Source organism: Homarus americanus, unplaced genomic scaffold (genome assembly GCF_018991925.1).
Source record: "Homarus americanus isolate GMGI-L3 unplaced genomic scaffold, GMGI_Hamer_2.0 scaffold45698, whole genome shotgun sequence".
NCBI classification, from domain to species: domain Eukaryota; kingdom Metazoa; phylum Arthropoda; class Malacostraca; order Decapoda; family Nephropidae; genus Homarus; species Homarus americanus.
In genome coordinates, this window is record NW_024735554.1 from 2,269,929 (window position 1) to 2,293,368 (window position 23,440).

At 37.8% G+C, this 23,440-nt stretch overlaps 1 protein-coding gene across 6 annotated transcripts in view; it reads left to right on the forward strand.

Annotated features, from left to right (window-relative positions):
• Positions 1-299: 299 nt before the first annotated feature.
• The window catches only part of LOC121871378 (rab GTPase-activating protein 1-like), a 75,328-nt gene continuing 52,187 nt past the window's right edge, over positions 300-23,440 (forward strand). For all 6 annotated transcript variants that reach the window (XM_042373597.1, XM_042373599.1, XM_042373601.1 and 3 more), the window contains exons 1-7: positions 300-356; positions 14,613-14,771; positions 17,088-17,325; positions 17,988-18,186; positions 18,582-18,765; positions 20,188-20,343; positions 22,447-22,662. In XM_042373597.1, coding sequence (XP_042229531.1) covers positions 14,619-14,771; positions 17,088-17,325; positions 17,988-18,186; positions 18,582-18,765; positions 20,188-20,343; positions 22,447-22,662 — 1,146 coding nt within the window. In that variant the 5' untranslated portion in view covers positions 300-356; positions 14,613-14,618. The remainder of the gene's footprint in view (positions 357-14,612; positions 14,772-17,087; positions 17,326-17,987; positions 18,187-18,581; positions 18,766-20,187; positions 20,344-22,446; positions 22,663-23,440) is intronic.

Sequence of the window (23,440 nt, forward strand, 5' to 3'; positions counted from 1 at the left end):
ACAACACTGATCATCGATAAACACGATTAGCGATACTAATAACCATATCAATGCCCTCACACGACCATATCAGAATATAAAAGTAATATATTATATAATTAAATAGTGGTGATATAGCTGGCTCCTGTCCATCATGTTTAGCAGTAGTATTTGGGTGAAATCGAAGGTGAATATGGAGGTGAAGGAGGTGAAGGAGACCCGCCCCAGTAAAGACTTAGATCTAATGATTGAGTGATCCGTCCTACTAGAATCAACTGTTAGTCTTTTTGTTTTAATGTTTTGTTTTTGAAGGTTTGTGACGTCGATGTTGTTGATAAATGTCAGATGACTACCTCCAATGATCGTATGTTATTTAGGTAAGTAATAATGTCCCTTTAAAGTGTTTGGTGGTTATGGTTGTTTATTTATAGTTGTGAAGTAATATATAATGTTAAGGTTGTGGTTAATGGACCGGTCAGTGGTGCTTGGTAAATGTTCAGCAGACAACGAAGACTTTTTCTGGAGTTGTTCTTCACTGTGTTGGTTATATTCTATATTGTATCTCATAACAGCTCATTAAGGAGACTTATAAGGTTTACAGTTATATTATTATGTGCATTAAGCTTTACCTGTCATGCTCTGTGTGTTAATATGAAGAACAGGAACACCTCTAATTTGACTGTGTCCAGGATGTTTTTTATAATGCAATTCAATCCTCAAGTTGCTGAAGGACAGTGGCCAGGTTATCCAGCCACTGACCTCAAGACTAGAGCAAATCTGGTGGAGGAATAAACATGTTATTTAGGGTTTTGCCCTTAGTTATTTCCTGTAAATGTCATAGCCCTGTCATCTGCCCGCTTCAGTTGATTCCATGTTTGGACAATGAAACATAACAACCTGCTGTTATAATGCAACCTTCTCAACTTGAACTAATAACCTAAAATAGTAATAAAGTTTCATCCTAGGGTAGGTGGAGCTGTTTTGTTGGTGTGTGTATGTATCATCAACCAATAGTATGTAATTAATATTATTTTAAAGTTTCAAATCCTATCTAACATATTAGTATATATAATATGTTCTTTTGGGGCTATTGTTATTATTATGATAGAAAGAATAATTAATCATTGTCTATAAAAAATAAGATAAAATTGCTTTTGTTAATGTTTAGAAAATATTTGATGGTATGATACCTTGATGTCATGTATGGTTTCTGCCTCTTGTGCACGCAGCATCAATGGTGTCATTCTTTATGATGAGAAAGCTTGGGACAAAATCTGAGAGGAAAAGAGTTTATACCCAAATTGTTTTATTCTGAGGCAAGCAATATGGGTAAGTTTTCTATAGATATATTCCATGTGTACAGTCATCACATTTCAATTTACCACTTACAGTTTGTTTATTGTGCACCCCACACTCATCCTGTAAGCTGGCACAAAGGATTATAGAGTAGAGTTCACAGTGGGTCTGTATAACCAACCCCAGTTGTCTGGATATATGTCATTGAATGTTACAGTATTTCACAAAGGTCAAAATCGAGATTTATTCACAAAATCATTGGGAAACCACCTTTATCCCAAGAGACTCAGTTACTCAGAATGTAAGTGGCAATATGTTGATTTTGCTGCTAAGTAAAAACTACCCATGCATCACTATGTTGTGGTGGGCAGCAGATCACAGAGAAGAAAATTGTCAGAGGTCCCTTTTTTTCTGGCGTTGACCAATCTGGTCATACACTATATAATATAATGCCTGCTGGACAGAGTATAAATTTTATATACAGGTGTATTACGAAAATGTTATTTGAAAAAGTTCAGAAAATATGACTTTAATGGTTCAGTAATAAAAACAAATTGATAGAAGTAGTATATATATATATATATATATATATATATATATAGTAATTCTCCGTTAACAAACTCAATCCGGTCTAGAAAGTCGTTGTTAACCGAAAAACAATCAAACTATTGTTTAATGGGTTTTTGAATTGGTTCCAGCTCACCGAAAATTTCAATTCAACAAAATGGTAGAAAAGTCTTCACTTGAGGTGTGTAGAAGGCCCTGGATGATGATGATGATGGATTTAGAATGGGGGAAAGAGAAGGACAGGAAGAGAAGTCACTCATATATGGCCATTTCACCCATAAATTTAGTTCACTGGTGTAATTCAAGATTATTTTTAAATCAACACTGCACTGCATTATATATTGTCAATATGTAAAATATATTTCAAATGACCAATAATTTGCTTTGAAACACAGAAAAAGCGTTTAGTTGAAGAGAGTCTCAAGCAAGATGTTACATCCAGTGAAACAGAGAGAGACTAACTCCCTGTTTGCTGTGTTAAGAGGCTGGATGCCGCGGCATTAAACTAGTCACTTACCTTGGTGTTCAATAATTGTTAAACATCAAAAAATTGAATATTAAACTTTTAAAATTATTGAATAGTATAAACTTCTTGATATTTACTAAAAATAGAATTTAAGCCCCAGAACCATTAATGGTTAAGGATTGATACTAAAGGTGGTTGCCTGGTCAGTGCAAGCAAAACATGTTGAGGTCTCGTAAGAACCAAGTAACTAAAAATTACAATTGAAGATCCTATGGAAGGCAAAGTAATCTAAATTTTCGTTAACTTAAATTGTTAAAACGAGGTCACTATATATATATATATATATATATATATATATATATATATATATATATATATATATATATATATATATATATATATATATATATATATATATATATATATTTTGTTCAGCATTGATATTGAAACAGTTTACTTATCTTGAAAAATGCAGATATGTACAGTGATCAATAATAGCAATATTGACATGGTTGAGCCACTTTAGAACCTGAATTCTCTTAGTAGAGACTTGTGAGAGAGCAAGACCTGTGCATGTGTGGTAGTATTGTGAGAAGTTTAGCATGTTATGTGTATGTTGATTTAACTTAGAGCCTGATGGAGTGATCTCTGCTTTATTTTCTCATTGCTGAATTGTTTTGGATAGCCTGAGCATTTGGTTGCTGTAAAATGCTCCTGTTGATGATACTGCACAGTGCAGTGTTAATACTGTAATTACCAGGTACAGAAAAATAAATGAAAGTGGAAGATTGGTCCTGAAATCCCATTTTCTAATTGTGTTTACAACTAATCACCTTACATAATATGCTCACCAAGTTTATTTGTTGGAGACCCAGATAACCTTCACACACCTCAACTTTCAATCAATCAATCAGAGTACTGTCCTCATATCTGAGGGTTGGTGACCACAGTCCTCCACTCTAAATGTTCTTGGGCTGTTTTTACCAATCCTCCAAGGCTTTGTACCCCTCTGGGGACCCAGTTTTTAATTTCATTCATCCATCCCATTCTCTGCCTTCTCCTGGCCCTCCTACCCTCAACTTTGCCCATTAATATTTCTGTTATTATCCCCTCATTCTTTTTTATATACACGTAACCAAAGTATCTCATTGTTCTTTATCTGTACATTTCAAGTATTTTCTTGAAGTTTTTCCTATCCTCGTAATTCTTCTTTTCTTTTCCTGTCAGTATAGCTTATTCTTAGCATTTGCCTTTAACACCACATTTCAAAGGCCTCTAACCACATTCTGGTGTCTGTTGAGAGTTATTGATATTGAAACAGTTTATTTAGGCAGAATAGCACAGATACAGAGTCGATTAAAAATCTTAATATTAACATGGCTGAGCCAGTTGAGAGCCTGAGCACTCTTGTAGGCACCTGATATATACAGTATCTGTACTATATATTTATCTCGAGGAAGTATTATGTAACATTTAGTATCATCTGGAATAGTATACATAGCATGGTGGTAATATGAACATACCAGAATGTTACCACGGTTATTACTTCGATATTTGTTTATTTTATTTATTTTATTTTATAATATTTTTTTGCATTTATGTTATAAGTACTGTATATACATAATTTACAGTGGAATTGAAAAACATAAATATGATAAGGGAAGGAGGCAGTACAACATGGGTTGTATTAAGGTGGAACAAGAGGACAGAGCTGTCAGGATTATGTCTAGTTGGCAAATATATTTATTGCAATGTTAATTTCTGTCTATTTACATGATAATTTCTGATAAAACGGTTTTGGTGGTACAATAAAGGCAGGTATATGAAGTAGGTATTACAAAAAATATTAATACTTAGACAATAGATATTTTTTAAGAGATGATTTAAAGGAAGGGAGCGTAGTCTTTGCTGGGATGGGTGGGGGTAAGTTGTTCCACACCTTCACACCAGGATATTTTATGGAGGTCTGGGACTGAGAGGAGCGCATGGGGGGTGGTCTTAGTTGCTCTGGGTGCCTTAAGTTGTATCTCTGATTATTCCGGAACTGGAAATAATTGTTGTCAAGTGAGTGATTGACAGATTTGTAAACAAATAGGGCACAGCAGTAGGTGTTAATATCCTCGAATTTTAACATTTTCAATTTAGCAAATTGTTTGTTAGTGTGACCAGTTTTTTTCTAGTAGGTCATTGTCCGCACAACTCTCATTTGTGCAGTAACCAGGGATTGTGTGGACTATATCGTTTATGTACAACAAAAACAGTACATCTGACCCATGAAATAGTCCTTGCCAAATAAAGCCTTTCAGCACCATTTTTCTCAAATTGAAGTTAATGTCTCTTCATTAAGTCTTTTAAATATTTAAATGCTGTATTTGCCTGCCCTATTTTTGTTTTGACATACATCTACCATCACAACTAATGTTACTTCCCAGATTCACAAAATTCTCCACTTGTTTAAGTTCCCTGTGTCCTACCATAATATTTATTTTAGGATTTATTTCCAATTTAAAAACAACCATTACTTTTGTCTTTAGAGAATATTTTTCACCTTTTTACACTAATCTGTTAATGAGTTTTTTGTACTGCTTCTGTGGTGAGAGCAGCATCTTCTTCATAGAGTATATTTGATATTACTTTACCATTAACTTTTAGTCTTTCATTATCACTTATAACGTCTCTCATTAAGACTTCTGGATATATATTATACATTGTTAGAGATAGAACACTACCTTGCTTTATTCCCTGTCTAACTGTGAACCAATTAGTAAGTTCATTATATACTAACACTGCAGCCTCCTGTTGCCAGTAAAGATTCTTTAAAATTATAAATACAGTGGTCCCTCGATTAACGAACGGTCCAATTAACGAAATTTTGGTTTACGAATTAGCTCCCATAAGGATTTTCAATGCCATTAACGAACAAAACTTCGATTAACGAAAGCCTTACAAGAAATGCGCTTTGTTGTGCGCGTCAGCCGATCAGCTGATCGGCTAGTCCGCCAATACAGTAACCGGTTCTGTGTTTACATTCGTTTCCAGTGGCGTAAATATCAAGAATGTTGTGCCCTTGAATATATTTGCATTTTCTATATTAAAATTATTGGTCATTCTAATTTAGTTAACATATTGATAATATATACAATACAGGGAACAGTTTTTGGGTGCTACTATAGCGTGCGGTCTACGATGATATCTTTGGTCTAACCTAACCTGGCCTAACCTAACCTTGCCTAACCTAAACTGACCTGACCTAACCTAATCTAATCTAAACCTACCTAAATATCTTGTAGACTGCACGCTGTAGTAGCACCCAATTTTTGTGTGCCAATCAGCTGATCAAATCACCCACCAATGCTTCTCAGTTTAACTTTGTTTACAGTGGAGTGAACATCCAATTTGTTGGTCTCTTGAATATTTTTGCATTTTTATATTAAAATTATTGGTCATTCTGAAATTTGGTTCACATATTGATAATATACAGTGCATAAATTATTATGAAACATGAAGAAGGCATTAAAACCAATGCACTCTGTAAAGAATATGGCATGTCATCATCGACTGCCTGTACAATCAGCTGTTTGATATGTAAACAAAGCTGCCAGGAATACGACATACACACCTCAAAGTAAGTTAAAATACAGTATTCTATTGTTTTTTTTTATTATTGTACAGTATACTGTACAATACAGTACTGTATTTATTTTATATTTAGTGTTTTGTTAATTCTATTACCGGTTTTCAGTACTTTGTATGTACTTTTTCTGTGAGATGGAACCAATTACCCAATATCCCATTGAAATAATAGATTTGGTTAACGAAATTTTCGGTTAACGAAAGACTGTGGAACCAATTGTGTTCGTTAATCGAGGGACCACTGTATATCTTTCGATAATGCCTATTTTTTTTTCCAAGATCTCTATAAGTTCATTGTGCTTTATCTTATCAGAAGCTTTTTCAATATCAATAAAGCAGATGTACAAATTTCTTTGGATCTCTGAAGCCCTTTCACTCAAAATTTTCAAACCAAATATAGCTTCTCTAGTTCCTTTTTCCTTTCTGAATCCACTTTTCTCTTCAGATAACTCACCTTCTATTCTAAACTTTATTTTAAAGTACAGTATAGTCTGGGTTTACGTGGTCAATTAAACCCATGGAGGTATGCGTATAACGTGAAACGCGTAAATAAAATAACGGAACATATGGGATTAATTGAAATAGAGACTGGGCCGACCGCCAGACTACCCTTTTTTTGGGCTATCGCCAACAATACGTTCGTTGTAGTAAAAATATCATCTTAATTTTATGATGATATGCACACACAATTAATATTTAAGAGACATCAATAATATTAGGTTTTTTAACACTTACGTTAGTAGAAGAGATGGCTGGGCACATGGGGATGGGGGGTTGGTTCTGAGGCAGAGGGCAGATTATTGGCCCTCACCTGTATCACTATTCACCACAGAGGCTACCAGGGCCTCCTTGTCAAACTCCTCAAAGTCCATATCCTCACTATCACTGACTTGGGCTGGCTGTGGTGGGTGGCGGGTGAAGAACTCGGTAATGTTTTGTTGACTGGGCAAGCAAGGTTAAATAGACCAATCATAGCACTCGGTGGAGGGGGTGTGTGGGTGGTAAGGATACGTGGCCCAATCACAGTCCGCGATGTTGTCGGCATGAGTCTGACGTCAGCGACCAGCCGCTTGCCGCGTAAATTAAAGAATGTACCGCGTAACTAATAATTGGCGCGTCTGGACAGGTGTCGCGTAAATGACCAAACGTGTATGAAATATCAGCGTAAACTCAGACTATACTGTACTTAAAATTATGTTTAATAAAACTTTGCTGGCATGACTTACTTAGCTTATTGTTCTAAACTGGGTGCACTGTGAGGCTCCTGGCTCTTTAGGTAATACTGTACAGTCAACCCTCACTTTACGCGGTCCCACATTCCGCGTTTCCTTACGCGGTGCCCTGCCAGAACCCAGGATGCTCACATTCCGCGGTGGGTGTACCCCTTTACGCGGGTGAAGTATAATTTTTTTATTTAGCTCATAAAATTCATACAAATTATCCGGCCAGAATATAATTTACATTGCTGGAATTCTTACAATTTGATGATCATTTTGAATATAAACATCATAGATTTTGCATTAGACATACAAATTTTAGATAGTATAATGTTTACTCTGAGTAAATATGTTATCTTTTGTGCAAAATACAGTGACCCCTCGTTTAACGAACACCTCGGTTAACGTAATTTCGATTAACGAACTGCCTTCCATAAGGATCTTCAATTCGGTTAACGAAAAAAAATTCGCTTAACGAACTTCTTACGAACCGACCTCAACATGTTTTCGCTTGCACTGACCGGGCAACCAGCTTTAGTATCAGTCCGCCAATACATTAATCGGTTCTAGGGCTTAAATTCCTTACTATTTTTGTAAATATCAAGAAGTTTATACTATTCAATAATTTTAAAAGTTTAATATTCAATTTTTTAGTCATTTTAACAATTATTGAACAAAATTGAAGGTAAAGTGACTAGTTTAATGCGCGGCATCCAGCCTCTTAACACAGCAAACAGGCGTCAGTCTCTCTCTGTTTTCACTGGAGGTAACATCTTGCTTGAGACTCTCTTCAACTAAACGCTTTTTTTCTGTGTTTCCAAGCAAATTATTGGTCATTTTGAAATATATTTTATATATTGACAATATATAATGCAGTGCAGCGTTGATTTAAAGAAAATAATCTTGAATTAAACCAGAGAGCTAAAATTTTATGGGTGAAATGGCACCATGGGGTGACTTCTCTTCCACCCCAATGCCTTCTCTTCTTCCTTCTCCTCCACCCCCATTCTAAATCCCATCATCATCATCATCATCCAGGAGCCTTCTACATACACACCTCAAAGTAAGTGAACTTTTCTACCATTTTTGTTGAATTTAGGAAATTTTCGGTGAGCTGGAACCAATTACCCAAAAACCCATTGAAACAATGGTTTCGGTTAACGAACGTTTCGGTTAACGAACGACCTTCTGGAACGGATTGAGTTCGTTAACCGAGGGGCCACTGTATACGTATGACATTTATATTCAAAATATTCCTGGTCTTACAAGGAATCCAGCAATGTCAATTATATTATCCTAACTTTAGTCTGATTTATTATTTATTATGAAAAAGGTACACAGTCTGGTATTCCCACACATTTATCTGGTAGGGAGGGTTGGTGGGGGTGGGGGGTAGGGAGGGACCGGCAACTGACCACCTGGCATGTGTGAAGAATATTTTTTTTTTTATTAACTGAAGATATTTGTTTTTGCTCATAAAATTCATACAAATTACCCGGCCAGAATATAATTTACATTGCTGGAATTCTTACAATTTGATGACCATTTTGAATATAAACATCATAGATTTTGCATTAGACTTACAAATTTTAGATGTAATGTTTACTCTGAGTAAATATGTTATCTTTTGTGAAAAATATATGACATTTATATTCAAAATATTCCTGGTCTTACAAGGAATCCAGCAATGTCAATTATATTATCCTAACTTTAGTTTGAGGTATTATTTATTACTATACCTGGTTTTCCCCCAAAAATTTCTCAGAGGGAAGAGCCAGCGAGTGTAGTGTGAGAAGAGGGGGAGGGAGTCGAGTCCATTATTTGAAAGGACATTAACTTGGCGACTGTATTTCTCTATTTCTCTTAAGTATTAATTGTGTGCATGTACCATCATAAAATTAAGATGTTATTTTTACTAGAACATAGGTATTGTGTTGGAAAAAGTGGAGTTTGGGGGTCAGCTGGTCTCTATTTCATTTAATCCCATATGTAATGTTATTCACTTTACGCGTTTCTCACGAGGTACCCTGTGGGTTACATTACATTAACCGCGTAAAGTGAGGGTTGACTGTACAAATATTGATTTTTTTATTTTTTTAAATAACTGGGAAGGTCTCCTTTGAAGTACAGTAGAATATAAAATTCTATATTTTAGTCAAACATTTTATCTCATTCTTGCTCATTTGTTTTATAAATTCTGCTGGAAGCTGATCAACCCCACAAGATTTATCATTTTTCATTTTGCTCACAGCTGCCTCAGCTTCTGTTTGTAGAATTGGGATTTTGATCTTTATTACCTTTTCGTTTCTTACGTCTACTCTATCTTTATCACTGAATAGTTCTTCTCTGTACTGTCCATCTCTCTTATACTTCTTCTGCCTCAAACAGAATCTTATTGTCTTAGCTTTTAATAGTCCCACCCCATTTATTATCTTTTTTCTGGTTCATATATTTCATCTTTCTGTACATTTCCCAATAATTATGCCTTCTGTCATCAACTTCATTCTCCTTGCATTTCCTTTCTAGATCATCTTTCTTGACCTGTCTGCATTTCCTTTGAATTTCTTTGATAATTTTTATGAAGCCTCACTTCGTTCTCTCATATTCTTCATCTAACCATTTCCTTTGAAATTTTATTTTTCATCCACTTACTTTTAGCCTTGTTCCTCCCATTAGCAGAGCAGCTAAATGTCTCAAATTCTAAGGGAATTTTGCAAATGATGATACAAGTATGAAAATTAGCAGGAAGATTCAAAAAGGGTTAATTAATTATCAAATCTCTCTGATTGGACATTCAAAATTAAAAGATGGCCACCAAATGTGGATGTCAGATTTTCCTTTTTGGCATAAAAATTATTGTTTTCATTAATTCAGGTGATTTCAGTGTTGAATCCCATGTTTTTGAGTACTGTATGTAGAATCTGAATTTTGTGTTGAAAACTCTGAAATGAATAGCATTCAAAGGAAACATGCTTATAAAGAGTGAATAACACTGTACTACCAGGGCACACTGGTGACAACACTGCTGTGAAACTCAGCATGGGGTTCAGTGTCAGCTAAGTACGAAACTCATAGTAAAGATTCATATACAGTTGGTCCTCACATTACGCGGTTAATGTAACCCGGAGGGTCCCGCGGAAAGTGAGGAACGCGGAAAGTGAACAACATAACATATGGGATTAATTGAAATGGAGTCCAGGCCGATCCCCAAACTCCACTTTTTGACGACACACAACTATGTTGTAGTAAAAATTTTATCTTAACTTTATGATGGTATGAAAAAACAAGTAATATAGAAGAGGTTAGGTTAGGAAAGATAAAGGTTAACATAGGAAAAATAAAGAATAGGTTAAAAAACTAAAAATTTTGTGTAACACTTACGGTAGTAGAAGAGATGGGTCGGCATACGGGGATGGAGGCTGGTTCCGAGGCAGAGGGCAGATTACTGGCCCTCAGGTGAATCACCATTACTAGGTGAATCATCATCACTGTCACTTACAGTTGTCAGGGCTTCCCTGACAAATCCCTCAAAGTCAACTTCACTGTCACTATCACTGGCTTGGGCTGGCTGTGGTGGGTTGCGGGTGAAGAAATCTGTTATGCTTTGCTGACGGCTGGCGTTGATGTTGTCGTGATACACCTTGATGTACGGCTCCATAGCCTGCACCAGCCGGTTATGGAAGACTTCATAGCGGTCATCGTCATTGTCGCGGGAAAGGAAGGACTTCATCTTCTCTGCACACTCCATGGCACCCTTAATATCACTATGACTTAAATTGTGTTCTTCGGAGACTGACGCACCTTCTTCCTCCTCTTCACTGACGTGTTCTTCTTCCATCATCTCGTCGGCAGTCACTTCAGGATCTCTGATCACCTCCAGGATGTCGTCGTTGGTGGTCTCGGAGAAGCCTGGAACTGTAACAGTCTGCGCAGCTTCTCTGGCAAGGTCCACTGCTACTGCAACATTCTGAACCTCACCAGTCACAGATTGACTCCTCCTCTCACCTGGTATTCCATGCAACACATGTCTCCATGCGTGACGAATTGTAGCAATAGACAGCTGATCCCATGACTCCACCAAGATGTCCACAGCTTTCTTGATGTTAAATATTCTCCAGAATTGTTTGAAGAGTATTTTTTGCTGTTCTAACCGTTGTTCCTCATCTTCGTCGCTCTTGCTATCGGTGGTGGTGTCACTCAGGTCACGCAACTCTTCCCTGGTGTTGGTGTAGTCGTTCAGGAGCTGGAATTTTTTTGTTGAGAATGCAGCTTTCACATTGCAAATCAACTCCTGGTCCATGGGCTGTAATATAGACGTAGTGTTGGGAGGAAGGAAGACCACTTTTACGTTGGGGTGACGATCTAACAGTAGGGGCGAGTGTCCTGGTGCGTTGTCCAGCAGCAACAAAATATTAAATGGGACATTCTGTTGCTCACAGAATTTCTTTACATCGGGAACAAAACAGTCATCAAACCAGGAGAGGGACAGTGTAGAGAACATCCATGCCTTACGTGCTGTCAGCCAGTGGACATTTAGCTTGGTCATGTCCATGGTTTTGTAGGCGTGCGGCTTGCGTGCTGTGTGGATCACCGATAACTTGAGCTTACAGGTACCGGAGGCATTGGTGGCAAACAGGACGGTGATGCGTTCCTTCTGCATTTTCCGGCCCCGAATCCTGCTGGCATTCTTCACAATGTAGGACTTGGAAGGTAGTTTTCTCCAGAAAAGACCAGATTCGTCCATGTTAAACACCTGGTCGTCACTGTACTGTCCTTCCTCCATAATCTCACGTAAAAACGGAGGAAATTCCCGAGCCGCAGCACGATCAGCACTCGCTTCTTCACCACCAATGTTTATATTGGTGATCTTGTTCCGGATCTTAAACCTCTGTAACCACCCAGAGGAAGCAGTAAAGGGTTTGGGCTCTGTAATTCCCATCTTTCGTGCCACTGCCATGTACAGTTCACGTGCGTAGTCCTTCACAGAGCGCGTGTCGACCGCCATGTTCCGTCGCGCCTGACGCACCAAGTACCTCACAAGTAATTTTTCTGTCTTGAGAAGCACCTGGTTGTGAAAATACTTGATCATAGAAGCACCTGCAGACTTTGTGATTTTCATGTGCTCTTTGATCTTGGCTGCATCCTTCTTGATCGTGCGAATCGTAGATTCGTTGACGCCATGCTGGCGCGCGAGATCAACTTGCCGTGTTCCTTTCTCCAAATCTTGAATAATTTGGTACTTCACCTCGTAGCTTAAGGAACGTCGTGTCTTCTTTGGCTTAGTGCCGCTGGGTCCAGGTAAGGAAAGGTTTTTCTCTGGGGGTGGTGGTCCGGCGGAAGCCATTTTACGGAACAATGGATGCGCGTTAACACGGAGTGGCCTTGAGGGATGAAACTGTCGCGGCTAGGTCAAGCGTCGTCTCTCCTCCCTCCCTCCCTCCCCCGGGTGGACACGTCATAATACTTTAAGCCAATTACAGCTAGCAGCAGAGGAGGGTAGGGATGCATGGCCAATCACAGGTCTTGTACGTCATATGACGTCAGTGATAACGCAACAAAGACACACTGCGCAACCTTACCGCGCCGCTTGCCCAAGCGGAGGGAGGAGGAGGGAGAGGCAGGCAGGCGGCGTGGCGCGTGGGGAAAATCTAAAAATAGCGTCGCGCCGGACACTCTCCGCGTAATGGCGTTCGCGACCGCGAAATGTGAAAATGTTAGGTTCTGGCAAGGCACCGCGGTAACGGTGAAACGCGGAATGCGGGACCGCTTAATGTGAGGACCAACTGTATATACATACACGTACTTAGTGTCCCAAATGCTACCTAATCAACCCCAAATAAGGTTAGGTAGCCGCACCTGAATTGACAGGATGCGTCAGGGCGTGAGAGCCGAGCCAAGGATAATGGGGTTAAAGTTATCTGGATGGTGTACAGATCGCACTGGACTTAACTGATACTGGATGAACGATTAATCGGGCTAGGTGTAGGGCAAACAATTGTTTGAACCGAGTTGTATCCCATACAGGAAAGTACATATGATACAGAGTGGTAAAAGGATAAACCTTCAGCGCTGTAGCACAAAGGCGATGAAACAAGATAGAATTTTATAAAAGGTGCTGTGTGTTGTATATCACTGTCCACTCAGCTGGGGTACCGGTATACTGTATTGAACAAATATTAGCTTCCTTCTCCCAGGCTGTCTGTTGCTGATCATTAGGTAAACCATATGCTGTACAGGTATACATTTCATGAGTTAACTGAAAAGTGTATTGATAAGAACTGTTGATGGGAAAAAGTTGCTACTGTACTCTACTGTTGATAGAATTATTGGGATAAAGTATTCCAATTTCAGATATGTTTTGATTTTGAGGGCTGCTACCTGATGACACTTTACTACACTTTGGCATTTATTATCAAATTGCAGAAAAATCTCAAGTAATTTTATTTTTTAGTATACAGTATGTCTTTTTTGTACTGGTATATACCTGTACAGTATTTGTGTCTATATAAATACTGTATATGAATTTATTTTGTAGTTGTGCTTGAAATCTAGCTTGACACACTAAACTGGACTTTACGAAACCCAAAAGTTGGATATGCCGGCTGTGTGTGGCTCATCCATATTATTTAAAGAAAAAATTTTTGTGTGTAAAACTAGTCTGGTCCTGTTAGTCATTTCATAACAGTGTCATGTTGTGCATTCAGTCTATTCATAAAAGTAAGAAAATACAGGTACTTGAATATTCTGAAATAAAAGGTGTTGGTCTAGATCACTGGGTTGTAGTACAGTACAGTGTACTGTATATGTTGACACAGGACATTGTTCTCCCTGGGTATGTCTCATGTCCAGTTGTTTGTTTAGTGATGTTTCTCACACCCAATGCTCTGGAGATTATGTACATTACTGTGGGGCTCTACTGTAGCTGTTTTGTTTTTGTCTATAGTATTGTGTGTAGTATTCCTTATTTCATTACTGTGGTGGGCAGGTTGTATTGGTGGTGGTGGTGCAAGGCCATAATAAGTGCATAAACATGAAGGTGTTGATAAACTGAAGTAACTACTGCTTCACTTCCTAGCTCTTGGCCTGGGGAATGTAAACAGGTTACCTCTCATGTTTTGTTTTTTTATCAATAATATCTTACATCAGGGTAATTGTTTTTAATGGTTAATTTAACATGGATGCAACAGAGTGCTGTACATTTTCCTGAAATAGATACACCTGTAAATGGAGTGCTGAAATGGTATATTTTTTATTTTCATTTTATTTTATTTTTTATCCCAGGAAACACTCCCGGAAAACCTGTAAATTCACAATATCTTGGCTCCCATTCCTTCTCTTTGTAACAGAGTTTTCCGTATAAATTATTTCTTGCGAGATACCCCAAGTGTACCCTTTTGCATGATTATCACTGATGTACTGTACTCGTGTTCTGACACGTGTTCCTCCTCTCCCAGGGAAGTATGGAAGAGTGTTCCAGCCTGAGGTCAAGTGATTCAGCAGGTACCAGCGAAGAATATGAAATTGTCGAGAGTCTGGCAGCCCAAGACTCTGAGCCACAACTGAACATTGCCAACAACGGCAACATGGAAGACCTACAGCAGGAGCTTACAGAGGTGCTTTACCCTCCCAGACACTACACTCTGCTTACACCACCATTATACCACACCCTGTTTATGCCACCAGTATACCACACCATGTTTATGCCATCATTACACCACACCATGTTTACAACACCAGTATGTCACACCATGTTTACACCATCATTATACCACACCATGTTTACAACACCAGTATGTCACACCATGTTTACACCATCATTATACCACACCCTGTTTACAACACCAGTATGTCACACCATGTTTACACCATCATTATACCACACCCTGTTTACAACACCAGTATGTCACATCATGTTTACACCATCATTATGCCACACCCTGTTTACAACACCAGTATGTCACACCATGTTTACACCACCACCATTATACCACACACTGTTTACAACACCAGTATGTCACACCATGTACACCATCATTATACCACACCATGTTTACAACACCAGTATGTCACACCATGTTTACACCACCATTATACCACACCTGTTTACAACACCAGTCTGTCACACCATGTTTACACCACCATTATACCACACCCTTTTTACAACACCAGTCTGTCACACCATGTTTACACCACTACCATTCTACCACACCATGTTTCACACCATGTTTACACCACACCATTCTACCACACCATGTTTACACCACCACCATTCTACCACACCATGTTTACACCACCACCATTCTACCACACCATGTTTACACCACCACCATTCTACCACCATGTTTACCACCATTCTACCACACCATGTTTACACCACCACCATTCTACCACACCATGTTTACACCACTACCATTCTACCACACCATGTTTACACCACACCATTCTCATTATACCACACCATGTTTACAACACCAGTATGTCACACCATGTTTACACCACCATTATACCACACCATGTTTACAACACCAGTATGTCACACCATGTTTACACCACCACCATTATACCACACCCTGTTTACAACACCAGTCTGTCACACCATGTTTACACCACCATTATACCACACCCTGTTTACAACACCAGTCTGTCACACCATGTTTACACCACCATTATACCACACCCTTTTTACAACACCAGTCTGTCACACCATGTTTACACTACTACCATTCTACCACACCATGTTTACACCACTACCATTCTACCACACCATGTTTACACCACCACCATTCTACCACACCATGTTTACACCACCACCATTCTACCACACCATGTTTACACCACCAATACCGTATACCCTTGTAACTAAGTGTATTATTTCCCCTCCTCTTTCAGTATAATTGTCAGTTGATTATTTGTATCTGGATAAAAAAGTTTGGCAATATTTATGGGTTGAGAGATCATGGGGGGGGGCTGTTTATTATTTTGAGTAAGAGTTATTCCTGTGGTAATACTTCAAGGGTTTTTCTTTGTAATAACGGGATAAGTTTTTGTAAGTTGTTTTTTAATCCATCTGTATGTGTATGTTCACTCATCCATCTACCTATCTTTCTGTCAGTTTGTTCATCCATTCATTTTTTCAGGAACTCTTGATCAGTATCTGTGAAATTGTAGGATATATGACTAGATCAGGAGGACAGGGATGTTAGGGTGATTGTCTGTAATGAAATTCCCCCCCCCCCCCAAAAAAAGTTACACTTCAGTAGTGTTGTAAAGATGTGCATAGGTTAAGTTAGTTTAGTAAAGGTCACTACAGTATTATGTAGGAGACTCAAAAGTAATGGTAATTGTCCCAGTCATTTTAATAACTCTCAATACTTGATAGGAATGCTCTTTGATTTGTCTCTCTTAAAAGTTGTGTCCAATGTAAGCACTTTTATTGCACTGTTCTCCCAGATGGGTGATAAGGTCTACAAAGACTTCTTGTTTTATGGTCATTCACAAGTTTTGATTATGAAATATTAATGTTAGGTGATCATCAAACACAGGTGATGGTCAGGAACCACAATGTTTAAGGGGAAACTTGTTTAGGTACAGTACAGGAACAGGTGTCTACAATATACAAAAATTATATTTATACAGTACTAACAGCAAGTAATGTTTCATCAGTTATATTTTTCTTGGGGTGTATCTGTTTGTCATTCTGTAATTATAGATTTGAAAAAGTAGTCCATCCTCCAGTTTGCAGTGGAATACAGTATAATGAAACTTTTTTTTTTTTTTTTTATATGTCTAATTAGTTCTGCTTTGACTATTCTTTTGGCTGAGTATTGGTCTCTTGTTCTGTGGTATGCTAGAGTTAGGGGCAAATGTCATCATCAAAAGATTCCAGCTGCTGATGAGATGTTGTCTACAATCACAGTGTTTTTTTGCAGGTAATGAGAGAGAAGAGTTCAGAAAGCTCCTCTCCAAACAGCATGGATTCGAGCACAAAATTCTGCACAAAGAAGGATGAGGATTCCTCTTGCTTCTCGCTGCCCATCCTAGAAACTCAGGTGTCTCAGGTCTCAACGCTCAGTGAGGACGCTTGTAATAATCAAGATGGCAGGATAGACGACAGGAACCTTGGGGAAAATAATCCAAGTTTTTCTCAAGTAGCTTCAGATGATGATAGTGAGTTTCATGGGACAGAAACTGAAGTTATGGGTTTAAATGGAGGAGGTTGTTTTTAAGATGTCTGAGTCCCCAATACTTTATAGATACACCAGATTTTTATAGATATTAGTATGGATAATTTGTATAGTTTTGTATTATGTATTATATAATTTATGATAATAATGTATAGGACTATATATTTATTCATCACAGTATGCAGAGTAATGTTTTTGTTTTGGTTGTTTGTTCCTCAACTTTCCTTCCTTATCTCCCCCATAATGAGACCATGGCTTCATAATGTGCTGGTTCTTTGTGGTTATCTCCCTTTGTTTTTTAATTAATTTTGCAAGTAATTTATATAATGAGCCACACTTATCTTGAAGAAAATAAAACACTTAGGATTTACCTGTCACCACTCTTGTGACTGGCCAGGGTAGGGTTATGATATTACCTGTGGCCGATTGTTTTATAGAATCTGTACAGAACATTTCTAACCGTTTACAGTGTGAATAAATTTTTATCTACTTCATTGTGGATTTTTATAATGTCATATATAAAATTTTCACAGTTAAAGTAACAATTTTTTATTATTATTATAACTAGAACTAAAATGGATTCTGAAGAATTTGGAGTTCATTATACTGTAGCTATGTTTATTAGTATTTTGTTATTGCTTTCAGTGGAGAGAGTTCAAACAGAGGATGGCAGTGGGGACTACACAATATTCAACAGGGTGACATATTTGGGGGCGGCCTCAATTAATGCCCCTAGAAGTGAGGCGGAGATTCAGAGAAATATGGCAATACTCAACGCTCAAGCTCAGGAACAGGCTCTGGAAGTCTCTGTTTCAGTTCCATCAAATTCTGAAGGCTATGTCATGTGAGTCTTCCAATTGTATTTTAATTATGTAATCTTTACTTGAAACATAGTGGGTGTGGCAGCTGAGCAGATACAGCTCTCATCTTTGCCCTAAGGGTTGTTGGTTCGTGCTTGAAGCATCCCCAGTATATCCATTGCCTAACATAATGCTTCCTGTATTGTCATTGTCCTTACTGGACAGTGAGGCCTTTGGGCCTTACTATCGCATTTTTATTTCAATTTTTTTGTGGACATATCACAAGTATTTTATTGATACAGCAAAGTACTTTATATAATGTTTTGAATGTGACGCATATCTGAGACTTATTTTCCTATTAATGATTGGCATTATATAAGTCTCAGGAAATTAAAAATTGAATAGGATGATTTTATTATATTTATCCATATTTCAACAGAATTTATGATGCCACCACAAGCACAGAGATGACTCGCTTCAAGATACACCGCATCCTCTTCTGTGCCCGGGGGAAAGTAGACACGTCAGAAGCGCGGTGCTTTGCCTTCACCTCTTCTCACGGAGATACACAAGAAACGGCAATATTCCAGTGCCATGTTTTCCGTTGTCAAATTCCTGAAGCTGTAAGTTAAAATTCCTAAGAATGACTGTAACTACAAAGTCTTTCGTCATGTCCTTAGCGTTCTCAGGTGGAAGTTATACTGTCTAAATAGCCTTGTCTTTGTTAATCCTACATACTACTTTATGTCTCACTATATACTATTCCTGTACAGGTGTTGACCATTATACGATTGATTGATATACGACCAATCAGTTTTATGTTGCTAAAAAATTAACACCAAATACCATATGCGATGGCTAAGATCAGATTTACAATGGTCGTTACCCAAATGTTTTTCCTGCATTGTCACTGTTGTGAAAAATTGATCTGCAATAACTTACAATATTCCAAGATACATTGATGTAATCTTGGAATGGCATAACACATACAACCCATGCGGGTTGTGTGGGAGGCTCTGTCTGTCCATGATGACTGCCAGGCTGAGCAGTTGAACTGTGTCATGGCGCCCAGAGGATGGTTTGCGTGTGTGGAAGAAGCTATTCTTTGTAGGTACATGAAATAATATACTGTACCATTAAATGTGAGCAGGACTAAAGAAAAATAATAATAATAATAAAAAATACTGCATTGCCATTTGGGAATCATTTCACTCCACATAGGACACAAGACAAGATCCTCCATGCCACTCCCTTTTCTCCTTCCTCCCCTCTATGGTTTTGAACTTATGATAATTATTATTTATTTTTTGCACATTCTGCATGAAAGATTGTGTGTGCATGTAACAGAGGAAAAAAAAAAATGTATGTGCCCGAAATTACGAGTTGAAATATAACCACTCTTAGTGCTAACTGTGGCTCTTCAGGGACTCAGGAATGGAACCTATTTTCCCCTATAAGTTATTAATATTGATATACTATCAGTCACCTTATGATGGCTTTTAGAAGTTCCTAACCCCATCTTATAACGGGCAGCACCTGTATACTTCTCCTATATACCACTTAATACCATTCCTATATACTGTACTATTATATACCAATCCTCTATACTGTATATTCCTTTCATATTTATCACTATACAGTTCCATTATACACTATTAGATATACAGTATACCATTTCTATATACTCTCTCTCATTGGTAAATAAATCATCTCTTGTACTCCACTTTGAGTTGATTAATACTGTTTGTTCTTCATACCTGTTGGGTGCTGTGCTGCCTGTTAAGAGTGGTGTGTTTTACACTTGTGGAAGAACTTGACTGGTTGGTTTAGATATCAACTGAATATAATAGTGGATGTCTTATGACCCAAGAAAGCATGAAAAGAGTACAGTAAATGTTTACGAGGCAAGAATGCAGCACAATTCAGTGGTATTTTTTTTAGAGTAGCCAATTGATTTGTAACTTGATCTAATTTCAATTTTATTTTATACCGAGGGATATTGATGACTGGTGTTGTGACTCATATTAAACATCTTTTTTGTCCAGGTTGCCCGTGTGTTGATAACCTTCGCTGCAGCGTTCAGAAGAGTGCCCAGGAGTAAGCTGGTGAAGAAGGAAGAGGAGCTCTGCCAAAACAGGCAACAGGCAGATCAGTCTCACCTTTTTGATATATCCTTGGAGATTAAAGAGGAAGACAGTAAGGTAAAGAGAACTTAGGTTAAAGAGGAAGACAGTAAGGTAAAGAGAACTTAGGTTAAAGAGGAAGACAGTAAGGTAAAGAGAACTTAGGTTAAAGAGGAAGACAGTAAGGTAAAGAGAACTTAGGTTAAAGAGGAAGACAGTAAGGTAAAGAGAACTTAGGTTAAAGAGGAAGACAGTAAGGTAAAGGGAACTTAGGTTAAAGAGGAAGACAGTAAGGTAAAGAGAACTTAGGTTAAAGAGGAAGACAGTAAGGTAAAGGGAACTTAGGTTAAAGAGGAAGACAGTAAGGTAAAGGGAACTTAGGTTAAAGAGGAAGACAGTAAGGTAAAGGGAACTTAGGTTAAAGAGGAAGACAGTAAGGTAAAGGGAACTTAGGTTAAAGAGGAAGACAGTAAGGTAAAGGGAACTTAGGTTAAAGAGGAAGACAGTAAGGTAAAGGGAACTTAGGTTAAAGAGGAAGACAGTAAGGTAAAGAGAACTTAGGTTAAAGAGGAATGTCTCAACTCAGGTGTGATGGACATAGTGAGAGAATGGGAAGGGAAAGGTTGGTAAAAATAATAATAATAATAATAATAATAGCTGGTCTTTTGTTTCTCAAAAGCATCAGTTCTTTCAAAGAATTCCCGAGTGCTCGAAATACAGTAGTTCATCATCAGGATCATAAGCTTTAAAAAAAAAAGTTTTAAGTTGTTTCTTAAGGCCTCCACCGAAGTCATCTGCTTCATGGATGCAGACAACCATTTGTACAATCTGGATGGTGTATAGGAAAAGGATCAGGCAGCAAAAGAACATTTCCGTACTGCTCTAGGCTCCTGAAGGTGTGAGGGATCATCACTACTGTAGTACACAAAATTATTTCAGAACTTGTGGTCAGAGGATTTAGAAGATTGGACAAATACGTAGGATCATCAAACAGAAGTGCCTTAAAAGTCATTAAACAGAGTTTGAATCTGTTCTAGCTTTAATTGGAAGCCAGTGCCATTCAACCAAGAATGGGTTAGTGGGAGTCCTCACTGGGAGAGGAAAAATAAGCCTGGCAATCCTGTTCATCGCTCTCTGAACTTTCTTCAGTAGGTGATTAGGTAGGCAGACCCATAAAGAGTTACAATAGTCAACCCAAGACAAAATAAGTAAATGTAATAGTGTCACAAGACACTGTCTATCCAAAAACTGTTTCACAACATATAGATTTTGAATATGAAAGTTGCAACTTGTAACCACTGAATATATAATACAGAGGTGGATGGTAGGAAGGAGAGAAAGAGACCAAGGTAATGGAAGGATAGGGCGAGGTGGGGAGGCAGTCATCCAGGAAATGGTGGTGTGTGTGAATGAGTGGAGAACATAGCATCAAGTGTTCCTGGTGGAAGGCTGTGCTGCTGGCTTGTGTGAAGTGATGGGGAAAATCACATTTAAGGTCATGCTGTGGTAGGAGAGGTTAGCCTAACTTAACCTAACCATAACAGAACACAACTTATAAAGTAAAGAGAATAAAAGTCCTGCATTTAACAAGTATTGGTTGCTGAAAGAACATAGCAAAGTTGAGCATAGAATTATAAACCAGGCCAGTTTTATTGGATCTCATGGCTGGGATAAGTAAAATAACCCAACTACAGTATTTATAAAATGCTATAGATAACAAATTCATAATAGCACAGTTGTTGTATTTACATTGACTTAAAATATTTACCTTAAGGTTATGAAGCTGTTGAGATAACCACAATAGGAGGTAAAGTGACCCTTCAGAAGTTTATTTCATTTAAGGCGAGGAAAATATGACCTAAGAAGTTGAAATATTTTTTCTTTAAAATGAAATATCTGAGGTTCCTAATGCTGTCTCAGCAAGTATTAGGTGGTAATCATGGGTTACTTCTCAAGGATGGCTGGGGTCTGCAGGTATAAATATTTCAGTCCATCTGTTGTAACCTTTTAGTTACAAATGGACTTTAGTAGGAAAGTGCACGTAGGAAAATTCAAGAGCCTGATGCTATGGGGGTCAAAGATCAAGGCCTCCTTTGAGTATAATGTGTCTTGTCTCTTTGGTATCTATTAATGCTAGTGTAGATTGCATCACCGAAACATTTACAGAAACTTCCTTCCCAGGGAAACTTCAACACTGTGCCGAGAGACAAAGAATTTTTCAAGCTACGTAGCAGTACTGAGAAGCAGTTGGTTTTGACAGTGACTCCAGCTCCCCCCAGCACCCAGAGCAACACTGCACACACAAACACAGATGAACTTGCTGTGGAAAGATGTTTTGGTCTTCTTGTAGCCTCGGGAAGGAGAGTCACACACGCTGATATGAATCTGTTGGAAATGGTAAGTGTTTTATTGTCTTGTTTTTTCATTGACATTAGTCACTAACAACAAGGCTCTAGATTATCTCTTTTGATGTTCTTGTCCTAGAGAGACTTTTCTTCTCTTGTAGAATTTTTTAAGTGTTTTTTATTATTAATATTATTATTATTTTTTTTTACTATTATTATTATTATTATTATTATTATTATTATTATTATTATTATTATATACTGTGGATTGATTCTTAGGTATAGGTTTTGTAAGAACTACAAGTCATACCTAGTGAAGATGTGTACACAAAGGTGTAGAGCCTTGATCATCTAGAACACAGAGGTGATGTGAGACAATAGCGGTGGGGAACGGAAACAGTTCAGAAGACAGCATAGTCAGGCTTGGCTGAGTGTAGTTAACAAGTAAACTTTAATTCCATTTATTTCTTGATTGTTTGACTGATAGTGAAGAGCAAAATGTTTATGTTTATGTAATGCTTTTCTGCAAATTATATACAAGTACAGTGACCCCTCGTTTAACGAACGCCTCGGTTAACGAAATTTCGGTTAACGAACTGCCTTCCATAAGGATCTTCAATTCGGTTAACGAACAAAAATTCGGTTAACGAATTTCTTACAAACCGACCTCAACATGTTTTCGCTTGCACTGACCGGGCAACCAGCTTTAGTATCAGTCCGCCAATACATTAATCGGTTCTAGGGCTTAAATTCCTTACTATTTTAGTAAATATCAAGAAGTTTATACTATTCAATCATTTTAAAAGTTTAATATTAACTTTTTTAGTCAT